We start from the raw sequence: 19,147 nt of genomic DNA on the forward strand, positions 1-19,147 counted from the left end.
ACATACAATTCTACATATACTGTCCAGTTTAAAACATGCAGCTAAGGAACAACCTACAATTCGAAGACAGAATCCAATGATATATCAAAACTGCATTGGTATAACTACGAATTTTATTATGTGGACATCTACTGTGGCATGCATCTGTACAAACCTTTCAGGCAGTGGTCCACAGCTGGGTTATGAATAAAAAAGGCATAAATTTTTCTCTCATTTTATTACAATGAAGTTTAACAGTACAGAAAAGTCACATGACCTTGGTGGGTCAGATTACTTAAACCCTGAAACATGAGGAACTCTAAATACATTAAATATTGTTACACATTCAGACTTCCAATGTACAGGTAACTTGAAGACAGTTACAGCCCTCACCAAGCTAGGTTGGGGACATGAAGTCCAACAGCATCTGAAATGCTGTGAAGGCATAACTTTACAAATAGCAACATAAGCTTACAGAACTTGCCTTTATTAGGGTGGTATGTTCATGTAATTCCAGCGCCTTCACAATATAACGAACCAAATTTACTATACTTCACTTCTAAAAACCTAGATGAAACATGAAAAAGAAGCCATACAGTATAAATTGCAACTTCAGGAAAAGTTCCTGCTTTATTATTCCAAATAAACTTTCCCATGTAAAATAAATGTCCAATAGTTCCTGGTATGTGGGAAGATAATGTTTGTTAAAGTCACAATGAAGCCTTATTGACGGAAGCTTGGCTATATAAACAGCACAAGTTGAGAAAAGGTTTAATCTCCAAACCTATTAGACTGGATGAAGTAAGATCAGTAACGGCCACCTTGCGACATTACAGGAGGTCTCATTCCCATCGGAGGTCGAGGAGGCCCACCTTGGTAAGGGGGCACCATTGGCGGTCCCTGCCCATATGGCGGCATAGCACCAGGAAGATAACCTGGCATGCCTTGATGATGACCACCATACTGACCTAAAAAACACATTTAAAACACAAAAAAATAGATTGAGTCTGTGCCTTGTACTTTTAAATGCAATGCATTTTGCAGATAAATCTGCTTCATGTGTACACTCAGAAAATCCACTAAATAAAATAAACGTAAAAAGAGGAATACCATGAGGCGGCATTGGGGGTCTCATTCCTTGTTGCTGTGGGATGCCTGGCTGTGGTGGCATCATACCTCCAATTGGTCCAACAGGTGGATTACCAATGGGAGCCTGTCCTGGTCGAGGAAGATTACGTTGATACTTAGGTAACTGTGCTCTTCTCTCTTCCTAGGAATAAAAATATGTGAAATGTGAAACATCTGAACACAGAGAGTTAAGCATGAAGGTAAGCATCTAAAGTCTTTATATTTACAGAGTGAGAGTAATTTTTAAATGTTCCCTTACATCCCAATTACTTTCACCCCACAAACCAGTCCAACTTAAAATCTTGATGCCTTAAGAAAACTTTACCTATTTTTGTATTTGAAGCACGTTATATTGAACAACTTTCCAGAAATTATACATTGCTTCAGCAAGAAACTGTGTAATGAAGAAGGTATATGGACTGCAAGGGACCTACAGACTCTATCTCACACTTGTTTCTTCAATTAGTTAAATTTATGAACAACAAAAATAATTTTTGAGAGAGTAAGAACCCAACTTACTGTCTTCTTTTAGAAACAGTCTTAGGGGGGATGTATCTAAGATCAAAACATGCAATATTCACTTTGTTTTGTGGTTCTTAAAAATCAGAATGGTAAAAATCACTTAGCATTCAACCAGATCATAAGACCACTGGTACTCAAATTAAAACTTTTCAAATGGACAAGTTGCTACCACAGTACTCAATCAAACTCTGCTAGTAAAAAAATGTAAACAACTTACCAGCGATATATCCTCATCTGGATGGATCAACTTACTGGTTGCACTGGTCGTCGTAAGTGTAGCAGGCTTACTTGTTATTGAAGCTGCTGGTTTAGCTGCAGTGCTATTTGTTGTACTAGTGGTTGAAGCTGTAGACTGTGTATATGCAGGGAATGTAGGCTTTGGGGGTTCTGTAGTTGTTGCAGGAGTACTATTTAAGGGCTTGAAATCTGTACCAACAGGTCCTTGGACAGCTGCCTGAGCCTGTAAAACATTATCTTTCATCAACAAAACTTCAAAACCCAAAACTGAATACATCTACTACCTACTTAACTTAAAAACAAGACACTAACATTCAATAAGGGACAAAACTTAAAACAAAGTTAAAATCATGAACAATCCACAAAATTCAAGATAACACATAATACCAAAAGATGCACATCCAAAACACAGCAGTGGAAACAAGAAACAAGTTAGACTGCTTATGTAACTTCTCAGATATCATCTATCTCCTCACCAGAAATTACTTAATTTACAAAGCTTTGTATTTATTCCTAACTGAAGATATTATCATATAATGGAATAGCAAATTTTCTATTATCATCATTCTAAATTCCTTTTTAAAATTAATCTACCAAGGAGCTCAAAAAAAAAAAAAGGTTAGAAATTATAGAATACAAATGTTTGGATAAATTTCAGTTACTAAGTATAGCATAAATAATAACTACCAATGGTGACACATTAAAGATATGTCCTTCAGAAGTATTCTTTATATAGTAATACAATGCCCTCCCAATTAACAATGGCTAGATTATTATGATGGACTAAAGGGTTTAGTAAGCTTTTAAGTATAAAGTTACCAAATAATAAATTTGTTACTTTTCATAACACTGAACATCTGAAACATGTAAACTAGGCCAACTTTTAGAACCAAATGCAGAGTATTAAATTTCCTTACATTATATGTGATGCTTTAAACAGCATAAAACAGAATAGCTTAATCATGCATCAGGCTAACCATTGGCCACTAAAATGCATTTACTGCTTACATGCTTTTAACCCTTTAGAACCATAGGAGTTTGGGGTATATTTTTTTCTATTAGTATGTGGTTCAAATTTTCAAATATCATTGATTTATAAGCCATTAATTTTACTTTAAAAAAATTAAACATATTTTTGGGAAAAGATTTAGTTTTAAAGTAGGGTCCAAAGGGTTAATGAAGTTATAAAGCCATTTTTAACAATTTTAAACTGCAACTTCCTGCGTACTTGTGCTGCGCTAGGAAACAGAGCTTTAGAAGACGCAGAGAGACTTTCTGAATTGGATGAAGCTGTACTTGAGCTTGTTACAGGTGTCCCCATCTGTAGCATAAAAGAAAGGAAACAATGAAAAGTCTCCAAACAAATGGGTGAAAATAAGCCACGTGGTAGACTTTTTTTTCAGTATAGATTGCATTTTTCTAAATGCAAAATACAATGCAATCAAATGTTTTATATTTAGAGGCAGGCAGTTAATGCATTTACAATAAACAGAGTGACACTATGAGCCTCAAAAAAACTTTTTAAATTCTACACCAATAAACCTAATTAACCACAGGTTTTTTCCCCTAAAACTAATGTTTTACACTATGATATTTCAAAACTGAAACCTTAAACTGAGAATTATGATGCATTATTGACACTTCAATCCAATTCTCCACCGATAACTACAATTTTTGCCAAGTTATTAATAGGATAAACAAAATAAACAAACAATAAACAAAATCCCCCCACCTCAAAAACATAAATTAATGTACTTAAAAAGTAATGCTTTTAGGGCCTCCCTGGTGGCGCAGTGGTTGAGAGTCCGCCTGCCGATGCAGGGGATACGGGTTCGTGCCCCGGTCTGGGAGGATCCCATATGCCGCGGAGCGGCTGGGCCCGTGAGCCATGGCCGCTGGGCCTGCGCGTCCGGAGCCTGTGCTCCGCAGCGGGAGAGGCCACAGCAGTGAGAGGCCCGCGTACCACAAAAAAAAAAAAAAAAAAAAAAAAAAAAAGTAATGCTTTTAATTTAGCAACTACAAACAGAAAAAAAATTGAAAAAAGAAAACATCTAAGGGATAATTTTAAGGTGAACAATGAAGAACATACATCTTGAGCATCTCAATTCTGAATGAATTAAATACATCTGCTTAACTCTGAAACAAACTGGGGGGAAAAGCAAAGGTAACAACCATTATATACATACTATATATAAAAGAAGGATTTTTTGCTTCTGAGTTCTGGGGAGAAAAAAAAATAAAAGGACAAGTAGGAAATGAGTATGACTAGGTCAAAAGACGTTAAATGATGCCCTTCCAGCAACAGTGAGGCACTACTGTCTGTCACAATTCTAAAGGAAGAGCCCAAAAATTATTTGCTAAGGTCTTAGGATTTTTTGACTTTGGTTTTTATTCTACTCATAGCTCATTAGGTAAAGGAGGACCTCATAACATTTTTATGTATTTAAGTTCCCAGAAATTAAATTTTCATTTCTAACTAAAGCTAAGAATAACCAGAGTTCACAACTACAAAAAAATAACATACTACACTATTTTCTGGTTCCAGTCAACCTTTTATAAGGAAATCAATGTGTGCAAAAATGGAAGAGAACGCCACTTCTTCAGTATAGTTAATAAATTGTATTAAGATTACAATTTTTAAAATGACTTGACATTTTCAGAGTTCAGTAAACAACTCCACTTTACCTTTAAATGTAAGCACGCTCTTTTTCAGAAATTTCACCTTACCTGTCCTGCACTGGGGAAAAGAGGCTTAGTAACTGGAGGCTGTGGAGCTGGAACTGTTGCTGTTGGTGCAGGTGGTCTGTTAAGAATACCTGGTGCTGAAACAGCCTGTGCTTGAGTCATTGGAGGAATTCCAGGTCGTGGAACAGGAGGGGGCATACCTGCAGAGAAGAAATACTGGAGTGGGACCCAGTTGCTGAAACATTTAGTTCAGAAAAAATACTTCCTCAAAACTTTGCCATTAAAACATACTAAATTAAATTAAAAATGATTCTAGGAAATTCCCTGGCAGTCCAGTGGTTAGGACTCGGCTTTCACTGCTATGGCCCGGGATCAATCCCTGGTAAGGGAACCAAGATCTCATAAGCCGTGCGGCACAGACACACACACAAAAAGATTCTATATACAAAGTTATCAATACTGATGACTGACTGCTGAACTCAATGAAGCCCAAGTACTTAGGCACTTGCCCCCCGGGACAGTTTTGCCTCCAACTTTCTACACCTTTGCGTCTCTTCAGAATTTTGGGACATGAAAGATACCACTAGAAACCCTGTATATGGGCAAAGCCAACAATTAGGCTTATTGATATTACTGATGCAACAAATTTCTGAAACATAGAATTATTTCAATCATCTAACAGACAGATGTTTCCAGAACTCTAATGCAAACTACAGTAAAAACTGTTAATAGGTCATATACCCATAAAAGTTATTCCAGAAACTAAGTTATTCCTTTAAGTGTGCTTTAAATACACAATTTTTCCTAAAATATACCACTAGGCATTCTTTGAAGTTCCTCAATTAAAACTTTTACTGACTTCACATTACCAAATGAACATAGGTTATTTTTCTGTATTCATTTAAATGCCTAAAATTACCTCAGAGCATGATGTATGTGAAGCTGTTGCCTATAAATTAATGGTTGCACTGGCATGATTCAAATTTTGCTGCTGCTTTATTTTTCTGTTCCTTTTACACCAACTATCACTTGAGTACATCTGCAACTGCTATGGACTGCAAACCAAACTTGCTAGGATTAAAACGCTGGGCAATGGACTCAGAAAGCCTCATGAAGACCTCTGTGGCACATTTACTGGGCTAACCAAATCCCTTTCCCCACACTGTAGGCTAAAAAGTCAAGATACTTTATTTCCCAGGCTTCCCTGCACCTAGAAGCTCCATTAGACATACTTCTGGACGATGATATGTAAGAGGCTAAGGAGATTCTGGGAAAGTTACTTTGTTCCCTAATACAAGAAAAAGGAAAGCACCCTTTCTTGCCTGAGATCTTATAACTACTGAGTTACATGTTTGAGAGAGAAAGCTAAGGTTAGCAAGTGCAAAATTTTTAAAGTATGGGTTCTTGTTATCACTGGAGCCACTGAGTCTACCACTTTTAGGTTGAGTGAGATAATAAATACCTACGTTGTTTAGTAGTTTGTTGGATTTCTCTATTACTTGTTAAGAGTCTCCAGTACTTGCCTAAAATATTCCTAACAGATATAACCACTCTTAAGTCACAGGCTCAGTGACTCATTCTGGTTGCTTTGAGGACTACTTTTACTATCTATTTCAAAACTCGGAACTCACATTTCTCACAGTAATTTTAAAAAGAAGTCACTAACCTATAGAAACTTTAAAATTACACCAATTTTAAAACTGCACCTCGCAGTGGTTGAGAGTCCGCCTGCCGATGCAGGGGACATGGGTTCGTGCCCCAGTCCGGGAAGATCCCACATGCCGCAGAGCGGCTGGGCCCATGAGCCATGGCCGCTGAGCCTGCGCTCCGCAACGGGAGAAGCCACAATAGTGAGAGGCCCTCGTACCGCCAAAAAAAAAAAAAAAAAAAACCCGCACCAATGCCCACAAAATCAACTGTCTAAAATACTTAAGAAATAAAGCACTTCTGTCATATTAAAAAGGAAACTGTCTAACATTTCATACCTGGTGGCATACCAGGCATCAGAGGTGGTATTCCCGGTCCAGGTGGCATCATTCCACCCATTGGCATCATTCTATTAGAAAGCAAATTTCAAGAGACAACTAAAGTTAATTAACAGTATAAAACATTAGAAAATATTTTGGCTAAAGCCTGAAACAACAATAGATAAGACTTGAATTTGACCCCTAATATTGAAATCAATCAAGCTGAAAGAACACACAACACACTAAAACAATTCTATCAAAATAAATTCCCTAAAACCCAGCGAACTCTTTGGTTTACCAGTTAAATAGGGGAAAAAAATTCAGTCTTTGTTAACAGAACATTTTAATACATTTAAAGTCATTGAGAACAATTATTATACTCTCCTTAATATAAACAAGAGGCCTTATCCAAAACGTGCGTAACTGGAAAACAAAATCACCTTTTGTCTCACTTGGAAAATATCCACAGAATATTAATCAAAAAAACAAAACAAAAAAAACCTCTTTATTTTACAGTTATCAGATTTTTTCAAAAAGAAAATACTGAATGTACTCTGTGGAGTAAAGATTTGTTTTGGACAGGCACGGAAAAACTACCATCAAAATTAAAGATAATCAAAAGTAAACTCAGAATCCCTACTTTTCATGTACAAAGTTCCTAACACTAAACCAGGACTTAAAAACACAACCCATATTTGTTTTCCTTTCCTTAAAAGAGCTCACCTTCAAATATCAGTGTCCAATTCACTTAAAAAATTATAAGTTTGTGAACAAATGATTTAGGATTCTTATCAGAATAACTTCTATATATAGATTTTATTAGAAAAAATCAATTACCTTCTATAGTAACAGAGCACGTAATTTGGCAAAGGAATATATACTCTTTCTTAAATATCAACCCTTTTTAGTAAGTCCCCTTACTCTTAGCAGTTTGGGGAAAACAGCTGCACAATTAGAAAATGCTTTGTTTATATGAGTCTATTACGATTTCCTCACAGATGTTTTAGTTCCCTCCTTTAAGAGAGCTGTGTCAATCAGTTTGCAAAGTTTAGAAGTTTTAGTGAGGAAGATTAGAAAACTTCTGAAGTCAACTTAATAGATACCATTAAACACACAAAAAAATGACATTATGATTATACCTCCTGAATTACATTACGAATGAGATGCTTACATGTTTTCACCGCAAAATGACTGGGTGTATTTTCTCTGATGATGCAATCTGTGAAAATGTATGACAAAATCAAAATCTAACTGATTTTCAAAATACAGTGGGAAAGTGTATTGTATACCTCTCACATCCAACAATATTTAAATAAAAGTGATGGGCACGAGCACCTCATATTCATTTTAGTTCTTGATGACTTGACAAATAAATCATTTACAGAGTTTGCTTCTTGTCACAACTACAAAGTGTCATGGACAGTTTTGAATCTCAGAAACTCAAATCTATAACCAACTACTTTAATTACATCAGATGCAACTGAAGCAGATGGCTGCCTACATACATCCTAAAACCCAAAAAATCTATGCTCTTCAGAGTCAAATTTATATTCCTTAAATTTATTAGTAGATCCCTTTATTAGGTAAGTTTAATAGTTACAGAGCCCATACCTTTTAGAAGCAAAAAGAAAAAAAAAAAACACAGCAAAGTAACATTTAAGTGATGTAACACACCCAAGTTGAAAAAGATCATTACTAGGCACAAGCCCACAAGTCAATTAAAAGGGTTTTCTTACCCAGGTGGCATTCCTGGCATAACTGGTGGCATTCCTGGCATCAGAGGAGGAACACCTGGCATTAATGGAGGTATGCCTACAAACAAGAATTTCAACCAAAAAAATAAAAAAGGGTTAAGAGGAAAAAATTAATACTTCTAAACTGTATCAACAAAGAGCTGAGAATGTTAAATTGTAAGAAGCCTTATGTGCTACCTGGAGGCATTCCTGGTGCTCCTGGAACTGGTGGTAGTCCTGGTTGTGCCATTGGGGGGATATAACCTTGTTGAGGTTGAACAGGCTGTGGCTGAAATGAAGTTGAAGCTGCAGAGTCATCATCATCATATTCATCAGAATCCTCTTGTTGCTTCTTTTTTTGACTCTCTGCTAAAAAAGTTTAAATTAATTTTTCCCATAGAGTAAAAAAAGAAAACTTAAGCAAGTTTAAGACATTCAACATTTAAAATTTTTATTTCAGTGCAACTAGCTCCTGAGATTTCTCTTCCAAAAAAACTCAGTTAACACTGCTCTTTACTCTTTACATGTTTTTTCAATATGTATTAAGCAAGAAGGTTAACATCCTTTCCCTATTCTATGGCAGGTAAAGAACATTTTCCTAAAGCAGTTATACTTTTAAAAAACAGCTTTCTATTCCACTCCAAAAGGTAAACTATGAAAACTAGTCTGACCTCTCCAGAATGCTTTTCAAAACAAAAGATTTCATAGTTTATTAGTAAGTTTCTATCATTTGGATAGGAGAGGGCTGCAAATCCCAAGTCAAATACACCACTAAAAAAAATTTACAATTAGTGGTTTCATAAATCAAAACAAGCTACCTTCCTTTTCAAAGGCCTCAACACTTGCTAAATCCACCTGGAATTCAGTTATGAGTAAAAATATAATAAAATGTATGGAATGATCCAAATGCTACCACATATACAAATAAAATACATTAACTTTGAACATAAGACAAAAAAAAAAAACCTCAAATTGAAATTCTGAATAGAACTAACATCTACCATTAAATTTATACTTGAAAATATTGTAATACTACTCTCACTAGTTAAGCTGTATCGAGAAAAAGCATACATCTTAGCATTTACCTTGTGTTTTCTGTTCAAGAAGTCGTCGTCTTTCATCCATGTCTTTTTCTGGAATACCTTCCATACCATATATTTCCAACTCTATGTCTGTTCTCCCAGGTATTGCATTTGGTACTGCATCTATTGTCTCTTTATGCACCTAACATTAAAAAACAAACCAAAAAACCCACACACAAACAAAACAAAAACCTTCCATTAGATAGACAAAAGTGCCTCATGACAGTCTTTTAAAGAGTAATTTTAAATTACTCAGAGACCACTTAGTATAATGGTTAAGAATGACTGGTTCCATAGTGAGACTATGTGGATTCAACCCCCAGCTTTATGGCCTACTAGCTATGTAAGATTAGGCAAATTCTTTGACCTAAGCCTCAGTTTACTTCACCTATTCAGCACCTAACTTCTGGGATCATTTTTAGGATTAAAAAAGATACTGTGTATGTAAAAAAGCACTTGGCAATGTGAAGCACATAGCAAGGGCTCAATAAACAATTTCAAGTTTACCTTATAACCTTGATTGCTTGAATTATTAACAATGAACTAATAGTGCTACTCAAATCAGGGAAGTGTGAAGTCTGAACTAAGTAAAGCTTATGAAGTCTTAAAATTAAGTATTAAAATAAATTTTCCAAGAATGTATCCTGAGACAGCTAGTAGCTACAAACCACAGAAGTGACATTTCCAATTAGCATTACCCGTAACTAATGAGTCACCTGAAGAGCTTAACACTGCCACAGTAGTGATCCTGTCACCTTCCATCTCTGAATTTATTTGGCAGATCACAAAAAGAAGTCCTTCAGAGGTTTTATTGTAAAATAAAACACTGGTGATCTAGCACCTTTTTTCACTGTAATGGTTTTGCTAGATCAAACATTTCTAACCCTCAAACGCGAATAACTTTTGCCAATATGCTAAAATCCCTGTCGGTCTTGGTTTCTTCCGCAAAAGGTATTAACTTAGGCTAAAGGATGTCAAAGTAGTTTGCCTAAAATATCAGTTTCACCTGGAAGCTTATTAGAAATGCAAATTCTACGCCAATAAAAATTTTTTAAAAATAAATAAGAAATGCAAATTATCAGGCCACACCTGAGCCCTACTGAATCAGAAACTCTTGGGTGGAACCACAAATCTATCTAACAAGACGTCAAGGTGATTCCTTTGCATACTCAAGTTTGAGAACCACTTATTTAGGTTAATGACTTGGATATATTGGTCCAAGTAATACTCAATTTTTCTTTCCTTCCAAGACACTTTCATGGAAGAATAGAAAGGTAATTAAAGAAAACTAAGTATTTTCCTGGAGGAGTATCTCAAAGATTTTAAAAAGTGATATGCAAATCAAATTCACAAATTATATTATTGTGATTAAAAGATCCATGAATAAAGCTACTCAATAAGTGACAATCACCATTTCCGAAATTTTTTGGAACATGTTACTTCTCTTGATGAAGGCAGATGAAGTAACTCATATATATGTTCTCTGAAAAAATACAATTACATTCACATACACATTAACTAGTTTTCACTACATTTCTAAGTAATGAAGGAAAGAAATATCTTAATTAAAAGGTATTGGAAAGAGAAGAAAAAAATAACGCCATTCACTCAAAATCTTCCCAACCTTATGTTACAGCCAGAATTAGATTTCTTAGTCTTACATAGTAGAAATTAGCATGGTCTCGGCTGAAAAGATAGGAGCAAACATTGATGTAAATCATCTAAATTACTAACGTCCTAATCTAATCTATAAAACTCCAGCATGTGTCTGATTTAACTGCCATGCCTATCTCACAGGCTGCTGTGAAATCATGGGAAGAACATATAAACAGAAGCACTTAGTCAATTAAAGATTATTACTAATAGCTTCTTAACTAATCTTCGTAGTACAACTCCTCGAAATAGCACCTCTACTTTCCCCTCTCATTTTCTCTTGCAAGCATTCCTATCAGCCTTTCATCCTCTTCATTCTAGGAAATCACTGTTGGCAAGTAACCAATGACCGCTACTTTGATTAATCCAATCTTAGTCCTGTGCTTAACTAACCTACCACCAGCGTTTGGCTTAAATAAACAACTCACTCCTTGAAACACTTCATTTGGCTTCCACGGCACTACTCTCTTGGGTTTCCTACCTTTTCAGTCTTGATTGGTTTCTTTTCATCTTCTGACCTCTAAATGCTGGGAGTGACCCAAGGTAGTGTCCTTGGCACCACTTTTCTATCTATATTCTACTCCCTAAGGACATGTAATATCATGGCTTAAAACAGCCATCCTTATACTGTATCCCCCCAAATTTCTATCACCAGCTCCAACCTCTCTGAACCGCAGACCTGTAGATTCAACTGCTTATACGACATCTCCATCTGGATATTCCACAGACTTTCTCGAAATCTCAAAACTAACATCATACCCACACTCAAAATTAACATAAGATGATTTGATAGCCTCATCCCTAAGCCTGTTTTTCCTGCAGCTTTCCACATTTCAGTACCGTCGTCCCTCGATGTCAAGGCGTGACTGGTTCCAGGACCATCCCCCCCAATACCAAGGATGCTCAAGTCCCTCATATAAAACGGCGCAGTACAGTTAGCCCTCTGTAGCCACGGAGTCTGCACACGTGGATTCAACTTACCGCATTTCAATTGCGGAGTAATACGCAGATGTGGACACCAAGGGCCAAATGAATACAGTAACTCACTTTTCACACTGCTCAGGCCAAAAACTTTCAGAACATCCTCCACTCCTCACTTTCTCATACTCCGCATCTAATTCATCAGCAAATTCTGTCACCATCACCTCTTGCCTGGTCTCCTAAGTGGTCTTACTGCACTCTACAGTCTACTCTCAACCCTGCAGCCAAAATGACTCTTTAAAAAGTGTGCCAAAGCATGTTACAACTCAATTAACCTCCCATTTCACTCAATATTAAAGAAAATGGCCTACAATAGCCTGCAAGCCCTCCTATGTAAAGTAGCACATTGCTGCCCTTGCCCTCAATATAGGAGAATGCTCCTGACGTGAAGGTTTTCATTTGCTGTTCCCTGGAATCTCTCCCTCACCTCCTTTCAGATCTCTGTTCAGATGTCACTTTCTCATTCAGGCCTGTACTACCTTGTGGCCCTCCCCTATCCCCCCTACCTACTTTTAGTTTTCTCTGTCACATATCAGCATAAAATTAAATATTTATAGGCTGTTCTCCTCCACAATGTAAATCTAAACTCCACAATGATGACTTCGATTTATTCACTGCTGTATATTCAGTGCCTCAAACACTGTACAGTACTGTCTCACAGAAACTTTGTGATAGATGGTAATGCTCTGTGTCTGTACTACCCAATACAACAGTCATCCACCAGGCACTTGTGGCTGAGCACAGGAAATGTGACTATAATGTGACTGAGGAACTTAAGTTTTAATTTTTAAATTTCTGTTTAAATAGCCACAAGTAACTAGTACCACAGTGGAAAATTGTGGGTCTCCTATTTTTAAATGGATACTGAATTGCTATTATAGCGACATAATTGGAGTGAAACAGATCTTTACAAACTTATTTTTAAACTCGGAGAAGCAATATCTTGTTTTAATTTACCTCCCTGCCTCCTACCAACAGTAGTTTCCAATGAATGAGGATTTGCTCATCTCGCATCTCTCTAGAGTCAATATGGCAAAAATTCAGGCAGCTCTAGGACTGTCAGTAGAAGTAGAAAAAGTAGAAGTAGTAGAAGAAATAATGTTGAATAAAAAAGGTACTTATTAGATCTTCAAAAATATAAATTACAAAGCCCTCCCCACCTAGTAGTGAAAGAACTCAAGAAACCTAGAAATTACTAAATGAAACACCATGCTGCCATTCCAAAAGAGGTCCATGGAATAAACGGTAGCCTAGCCCCAGGCAACAGATTATAACAAATCGTTCAAAGACAGTGAGTAATGGCAGTTAATTATGTACTAATTCTTATGGGATTGGATTTGGTCAGACTGCGCACAAAATTTAAATCACTGATCCTTGTTCTCTTAGCCAAGTACTGACAAAATACTTCGTGATCTCAACGTAATTGTCACCCATCTAAATCTAGGATAAAAGGTATTATCAATAATTTAAAGGTAAATACTAGCATAAACTCTTTAAACATGAAAAATCAATTGTTCATCTTCTCAATGGCTAAAGAACAGGGTTTTTTTCTATTTTAAAGCTGACTGGCCATCTTATCTAATCTTTTGCAAGAAACAAACAAAAAACTCTACAGCTATCACAGAGAAATTCAAGATTTTTTCCCCATGTTGTTTCCAAACTACAAGAGAGCAAAAATTAAATAGAAGAAACTCCTTACCTGCATGCAATGAATAGCTAAACCAGGTCCTGTATACAATTTCTTATGACATATATGACATTTAAAATGCTTTGCTTTTTGGTGCTGTATAAGGATCTTCTCATCATCAAAATCTCTATTACAATACCTGATCACTATTGTTAAGGTACAAAAATAGCACAATAATGACACTGCCTATAAAAAATAAATCTGTAATGAAAGAGAATAGTAGTAACATTAAAAACAGGCAACAGCTAAAACCAACAATACTTTATATAATAACTAAGGATTAACCTGCCACATAATTTTGGAATTTTCAATGTCCTGGAAGCTCACAATCTCTCTTCACCACCCCTAAATAAACACATCTCAGTAGGCAATATAGTTTTGTCAAACTCCCGCGTTTCACACAGATTTATGTGAAATTAACTTTTCTTTTGTTCAGTGTCTCAACATTTACAAATGCACACTGTGAACTGGAAGGGTTCAAAATGTTTAAAAAAAAAACCCAAAGTTAATGTGGACAGAACTTCAAAAATTAGAAGATAAAAATAATCGAAATACTAAGAATTTACCTAACATTTAAAATTTAATGTTTATATTATTTAGAATCTGAAAATAAGTTCATTGCGACAACTTCCTATGAACAATCCACAAAGTTGCTTGCAATTCCGTACGAATTTGTCGCCCAAAAATGTATTTAAACTCACAGATAAGTTCTGTCAATAATACTGAGAATTCTTCTCTCCCTTGTCAGATTTTCCTAAAAGCGCTTTACAAAATCCGTAACCGATTTTCAACTATTATATAAATAAATGCAGCGTTTTTAGGTACCAGACAGTAAATAAAATCAATTGAAACGTAAAGTTTACTAACGTTTCCGGGGGGGGGGGGACCGACGCCACGTTTCCTTAGTAAGAGGCACTTTCTCACTCCAATAAAACAAGTAAAAAGATAACAAGAAACCCCAGCCTGTACGAGAACGCTTCTCCAAGATTAAGGCGTCAGTGGGTGGGAGGCGGAAGCTAGATCTTCCCCCCAAACCCCCGCAAAAAAAAAAAAACTGGGGGTGGGGAGGGCGTCGAAATCAGGGCTGACTAACATAAGCCTTTACTAAACCACCGATTCTACCAAAAAAAAAAAAAAAAGAAGAAAAAAGTGGGTGACCGACTCCGGAAGCTCCCCCCTGATCCGCCAGAGTCAATAAGCGTACTATACTCGAAGGAAGTCCCTTTGTTGAACCGTCCCCAAAACAACGGAGTGTGGCAGAAGACTCCTCAGGGGACTCTGTCCTTGGTGAAGGGGGTCCAAGCCGCCTCCCCGTGGGTCAACGCTCGCACCAAACCAAGACCCTCCTGAGTCACGAAGTCCCACGACCCACAACTGCCAGAGCTTCTCGCCCCAGGGACCCCATTTTCCGAGAAACCTTCCCAAATCCGAGTCCAGCCACCAAACCACCGACCCCGAGGCCTAGATCCCACTCTCCGCCATAGGCCAAAGCCAGGCCTCCCCGTCCCAGTCACCACCAACCGGCGCCCCCGCTCGGCCTCGACTTCAAACCGACAAAGGATACCAGCACCACGGCTTCAGCTGCTTCTTCTTCTTGCGACCCATAACTGCGCTCTACCAACAGAAAAAAAAAGGAGGAGAAAACAAGCAGGAAAAACTAGCCGAAGAGTCTCCCACTCTCCCGACCCAACCGCCGCCACCGCGTCCCACAGGAAACAGCCACAAAATGGCCGACGCCCTCGCTCGCTGCTCTGCCTCCCGTCAGGCACTGCGACCGGGGGCGGTGCCAGGCAGGGGATGGTCACATGACGAGGCCTACGCCCTGAGTGGGCGGACACTCGCGCCTGCGGAGGGCCGGCTGCCATCTTGTCCGTGCGTCCGGTCCGGGTTCTCCCGTGCGTGTGAATTACACCGGGTTTACTTTGTAAAAGAGTGGGTGGGGCTTCCCTGGTGGCGCAGTGGTTGAGCGTCCGCCTGCCAATGCCGGACACATGGGTTCGAGCCCTGGTCTGGGAAGATCCCACATGCCACGGAGCAGCTGGCCCCGTGAGCCTGCGCGTCTGGAGCCTGTGCTCCGCAACAAGAGAGGCCGCGATAGTGAGAGGCCCGCGCACCGCGATGAGGAGTGGCCCCCACTTGCCACAACTAGAGAAAGCCCTCTCACAGAAACGAAGACCCAAACCCAACACAGCCATAAATTAAAAAAAAAAAAAAAAAAAGAGCTGGTGACACGTACGTGCGCCGAGACAGCGCGAATTGGAGAAAAAAAAAAACCTCAATAGGTTACCAGAGTAATTCAAGGTAAACTACAAATAAAGGATAATTGAGACAGAATTTTTCATTTTGTTTCATTTCCCGGATTACTCCTCTCTGTAGTAAGTGTTGGACGTTTGCCCACTAAGTCGAAGAAGTCGCAGTCTTTGCCTTGTAATTCACAGGTCGGTGACGGATGCGTAAACGACGCAGCGTGGCCACCGCGGTGACGGAAATTCGAGGTGCTGCGGAACCTCAGAGGAGAGGAACCGTTTACAGGGCCTTGGTGGTCATTGGGCTATCGAGGAAGGTTTCCTGCAGGGTCAATGGGAGCAAACGAGGTGGAGGAGAGGGTATCTCACTAAGGGCGCAAAAAGTGCACGTCTTTGAGCCTGAGCACCTGAAAAAACACTAGAGATAGTAGGGTTGGAGCTTGTAATGAAGAGGCTGATGGCAAGAGATAATCCTAGGGAGGCTGGCAAAGGCGACTTCCGGAGATTCTCCAGCAGCCTGAGGAGCTGGATTTTATGCTGAAGTCTCTGGGAAGCAACAGACGAGTTTTAAGAGCGCAGTTAGAGAAAAACGCAAATAAGAGTATAGCTGGTTAAGAGTCCAGTGCTTGGGTTCATTTTCCACCAGTACCACTGCCTATCTGCATGGCTTTGGGCAAGCCACTTAAACTTCCTCTGTCTGCACTTATAACAGAGTTTGGCATAGAGAAATAACTAGTAATGTAAATTAGATGTTACTATTAGAAGGAAAAAGTAATAGTAGATATCCATGGAGCGCTTATCGTGCGCCAGACAAGGTGGTAAGTTTTACATTACTTGTCTCAACAAACCTGTGATGGAGGTGCCATTGTTATCACCCGGTTAACACAGATGAAGAAAAAGAGGTTTAGGGGAGTTGAAGCAGGGAATTCCCTGGTGGTCCAGTGGTTAGGACTCCTCACTTGCACTGCCGAGGGTCGACCCCTGATCGGGGAACTAAGACCCCACAAGTTGCGGGGAGAGCAGCCAAAAAAGGGGGGGGCGGGGAGTTGAAGTAATTGACACAAAGTCACAGAGTTAGTAAGTATGAAGCTGAATTAGATTTGAGTTTTAGAAAAAATCGTTTTGCCTACAGTGAGAACAGTGGATTGGTGGAGGCTGAAAGGCAAGTCATAGAGAATGTGACAGTAATCTCGATAAGAGATGAAATTGGTCTGAAGTAGGGAGTGGTTATATATAGAAAAGCATTTACTCATTCTTCCTAAAATAAAAAATAAGATAATTTTAGATGGTGCCCAGTGCTCTACCAAAAACAAAAATGAAGAAGGAAGGTGCTGGAACAATATAAGGATGTCCACTCTTGCCACTCTTATTCAGCATTGTACTGCAGGTCCAGCCAGGGTGATTAGGCAAGGAAAAGAAGTAAAAGGAATCCAGATTGGAATGGAACAAGTACAACCATTTCTATTCAGAGATGGCATGAGTGTGTGAATAAAAGAAAAAGCCCACAAAGAAAAAGTAATGTGTTGAAATCCTACCCCCCAGTACCTCATAATGTGACCTTATTTGGAAATAGAGTCTTTACAGAGGTAATAATGCTAAGGTGAGGTCATGGGGGTGGACACTGGTGACTGGTGTCCTTACAAAAAGAGGAAATTTGGTTGCAGAGATAGGTACAGAAGAAAACAATATAAAGAGATATAGGAAGGAGACCACTATAAATCAAGGAGAAAACCTGGAACAGACTTTTCCCCATAGCCCTCAGAAGGAACCAGCCCTGTTTTCACCTTGACTTTGGACTTCTAACCTCTAGAACTGTGGGACAATAAATTTTGTTGTTTAGGGTGCAGTGGTTAGGACTCAGCACTTTCACTCTGGGACCCCAAGGTTCAGTCCTGCAAGCCACACAGCCAAAAAAAAATTTGTGTGTGTGTGTGTGTTTACACCACTCAGTCTGTGGTACTTTGTTAGTGGGAACCCTGGAAAACTAATACACTTGTTTATAGAAAATTCTAAGGAATACATTTTTTAAAAATCTAGAGCTAATAAGAGTTCAACAAAGTTCACAGTACAAGATCAATATACAAAAATCAAGGGGCGGGCTTCCCTGGTGGCGCAGTGGTTGAGAGTCCGCCTGCCGATGCAGGGGACACGGGTTTGTGCCCCGGTCCGGGAAGATCCCACATACTGCGGAGCGGCTGGGCCCGTGAGCCATGGCCGCTGAGCCTGCGCGTCCGGAGCCTGTGCTCCGCAGCGGGAGAGGCCACAGCGGTGGGAGGCCCCTGTACCGCAAAAAAAAAAAAAAAAAAAAAAAAAAAAAATCAGTTGTACTTCTATACACTAGCAACAAGCAATCTGAAAATAAAATTAAGAAAACAATTCTGTTTACAATAGCATCAAAAAGCATAAAAATTAGGAATAAATTTAACAAAAGTTCTGAACTATACGCTGGAAAACCAAAATATTGTAAGAAATTAAAGATCTAAAGAAGTGAAAACAAACAAAAAAACAGAACAAAACAACCCTGAGGTTAATTGTCCAATAATTTTCGGTCAAGTCATCCTCAATTCAATTTTGCAGTATTAAGAGCCCCAGAGGGACTCCCCTGGTGGAGAAGTAGTTAAGAATCCGCCTGCCAATGCAGGGGACACGGGTTCGATCCCTGGTCCAGGAAGATCCCACATGCCGTGGAGCAACTAAGCTCGTGCGCCACAACTACTGAGCCTGTGCTCTAGAGCCCACGAGCCACAACTACTGAAGCCCACACGCTGAGAACCTGCGCTCCGCAACAAGAGAAGACAGTGCAATGAGAAGCCCGTGCACCACTCGCCACAACTAGAGAAAGCCTGCGGGCAGCAATGAAGACCCAAGGCAGCCAAAAATAAAATAATAATAATAAAAAAAAGAGTTCTAGAACCAGAGTGGGTTTGAATGCCACTCTGCCACTTATTAGCTATTTTACCATGGACAAGTTACGTAATACCGGCCTTGGTTTACTCATCTGTCAAATGGGATAATATTTACCTCATGGAGTTGTGAGAATTAAATGAGTAAGTATTTGTAAAGCACTTAGAAGGGTTCTCACACACAGAAACTGCTCAGTACATGTTAGCTATTATTTTTCTATATAAAGTTAACATGGGATGTAGGTGTACTTTAATATCTTTGATATGGTGATAGGGTGAAACGTGCAAGAAAAACATGCCTAGGCGTTACAAAATCTTAAAACTGATTCAGCAAACAGTTCTTG

The 19,147-nt window shown here is 38.7% G+C and overlaps 1 protein-coding gene across 6 annotated transcripts; it reads right to left on the bottom strand.

Annotated features, from left to right (window-relative positions):
- Positions 1-95: 95 nt before the first annotated feature.
- On the bottom strand, positions 96-15,379 carry ZNF207 (zinc finger protein 207). Of its 6 annotated transcripts, XM_081220230.1 has the most exons (12): positions 15,219-15,379; positions 13,667-13,793; positions 9,337-9,475; positions 8,450-8,617; positions 8,255-8,330; positions 7,690-7,737; positions 6,537-6,607; positions 4,594-4,751; positions 3,095-3,187; positions 1,847-2,089; positions 1,090-1,249; positions 96-947 (listed from the first exon to the last, which is right to left on the bottom strand). In XM_081220230.1, exons 1-12 carry the CDS (start codon positions 15,257-15,259, stop codon positions 787-789), a joined length of 1,485 nt encoding a protein of 494 aa, XP_081076356.1. In that variant the 5' UTR covers positions 15,260-15,379; the 3' UTR covers positions 96-786. The 6 variants fall into 6 exon arrangements, with proteins under 6 accessions (XP_081076356.1, XP_081076357.1, XP_081076352.1 ...); XM_081220231.1 differs by lacking the exon at positions 7,690-7,737 and having other exon boundaries at positions 203-947; positions 15,219-15,377; XM_081220226.1 differs by lacking the exon at positions 3,095-3,187 and having other exon boundaries at positions 203-947; positions 8,450-8,620; positions 15,219-15,375.
- Positions 15,380-19,147: the final 3,768 nt, after the last annotated feature.

The sequence above is a fragment of the Mesoplodon bidens genome (genome assembly GCF_964165515.1).
Source record: "Mesoplodon bidens genome assembly, chromosome: 19".
In the NCBI taxonomy this organism is placed as follows: Eukaryota; Metazoa; Chordata; class Mammalia; order Artiodactyla; family Ziphiidae; genus Mesoplodon; species Mesoplodon bidens.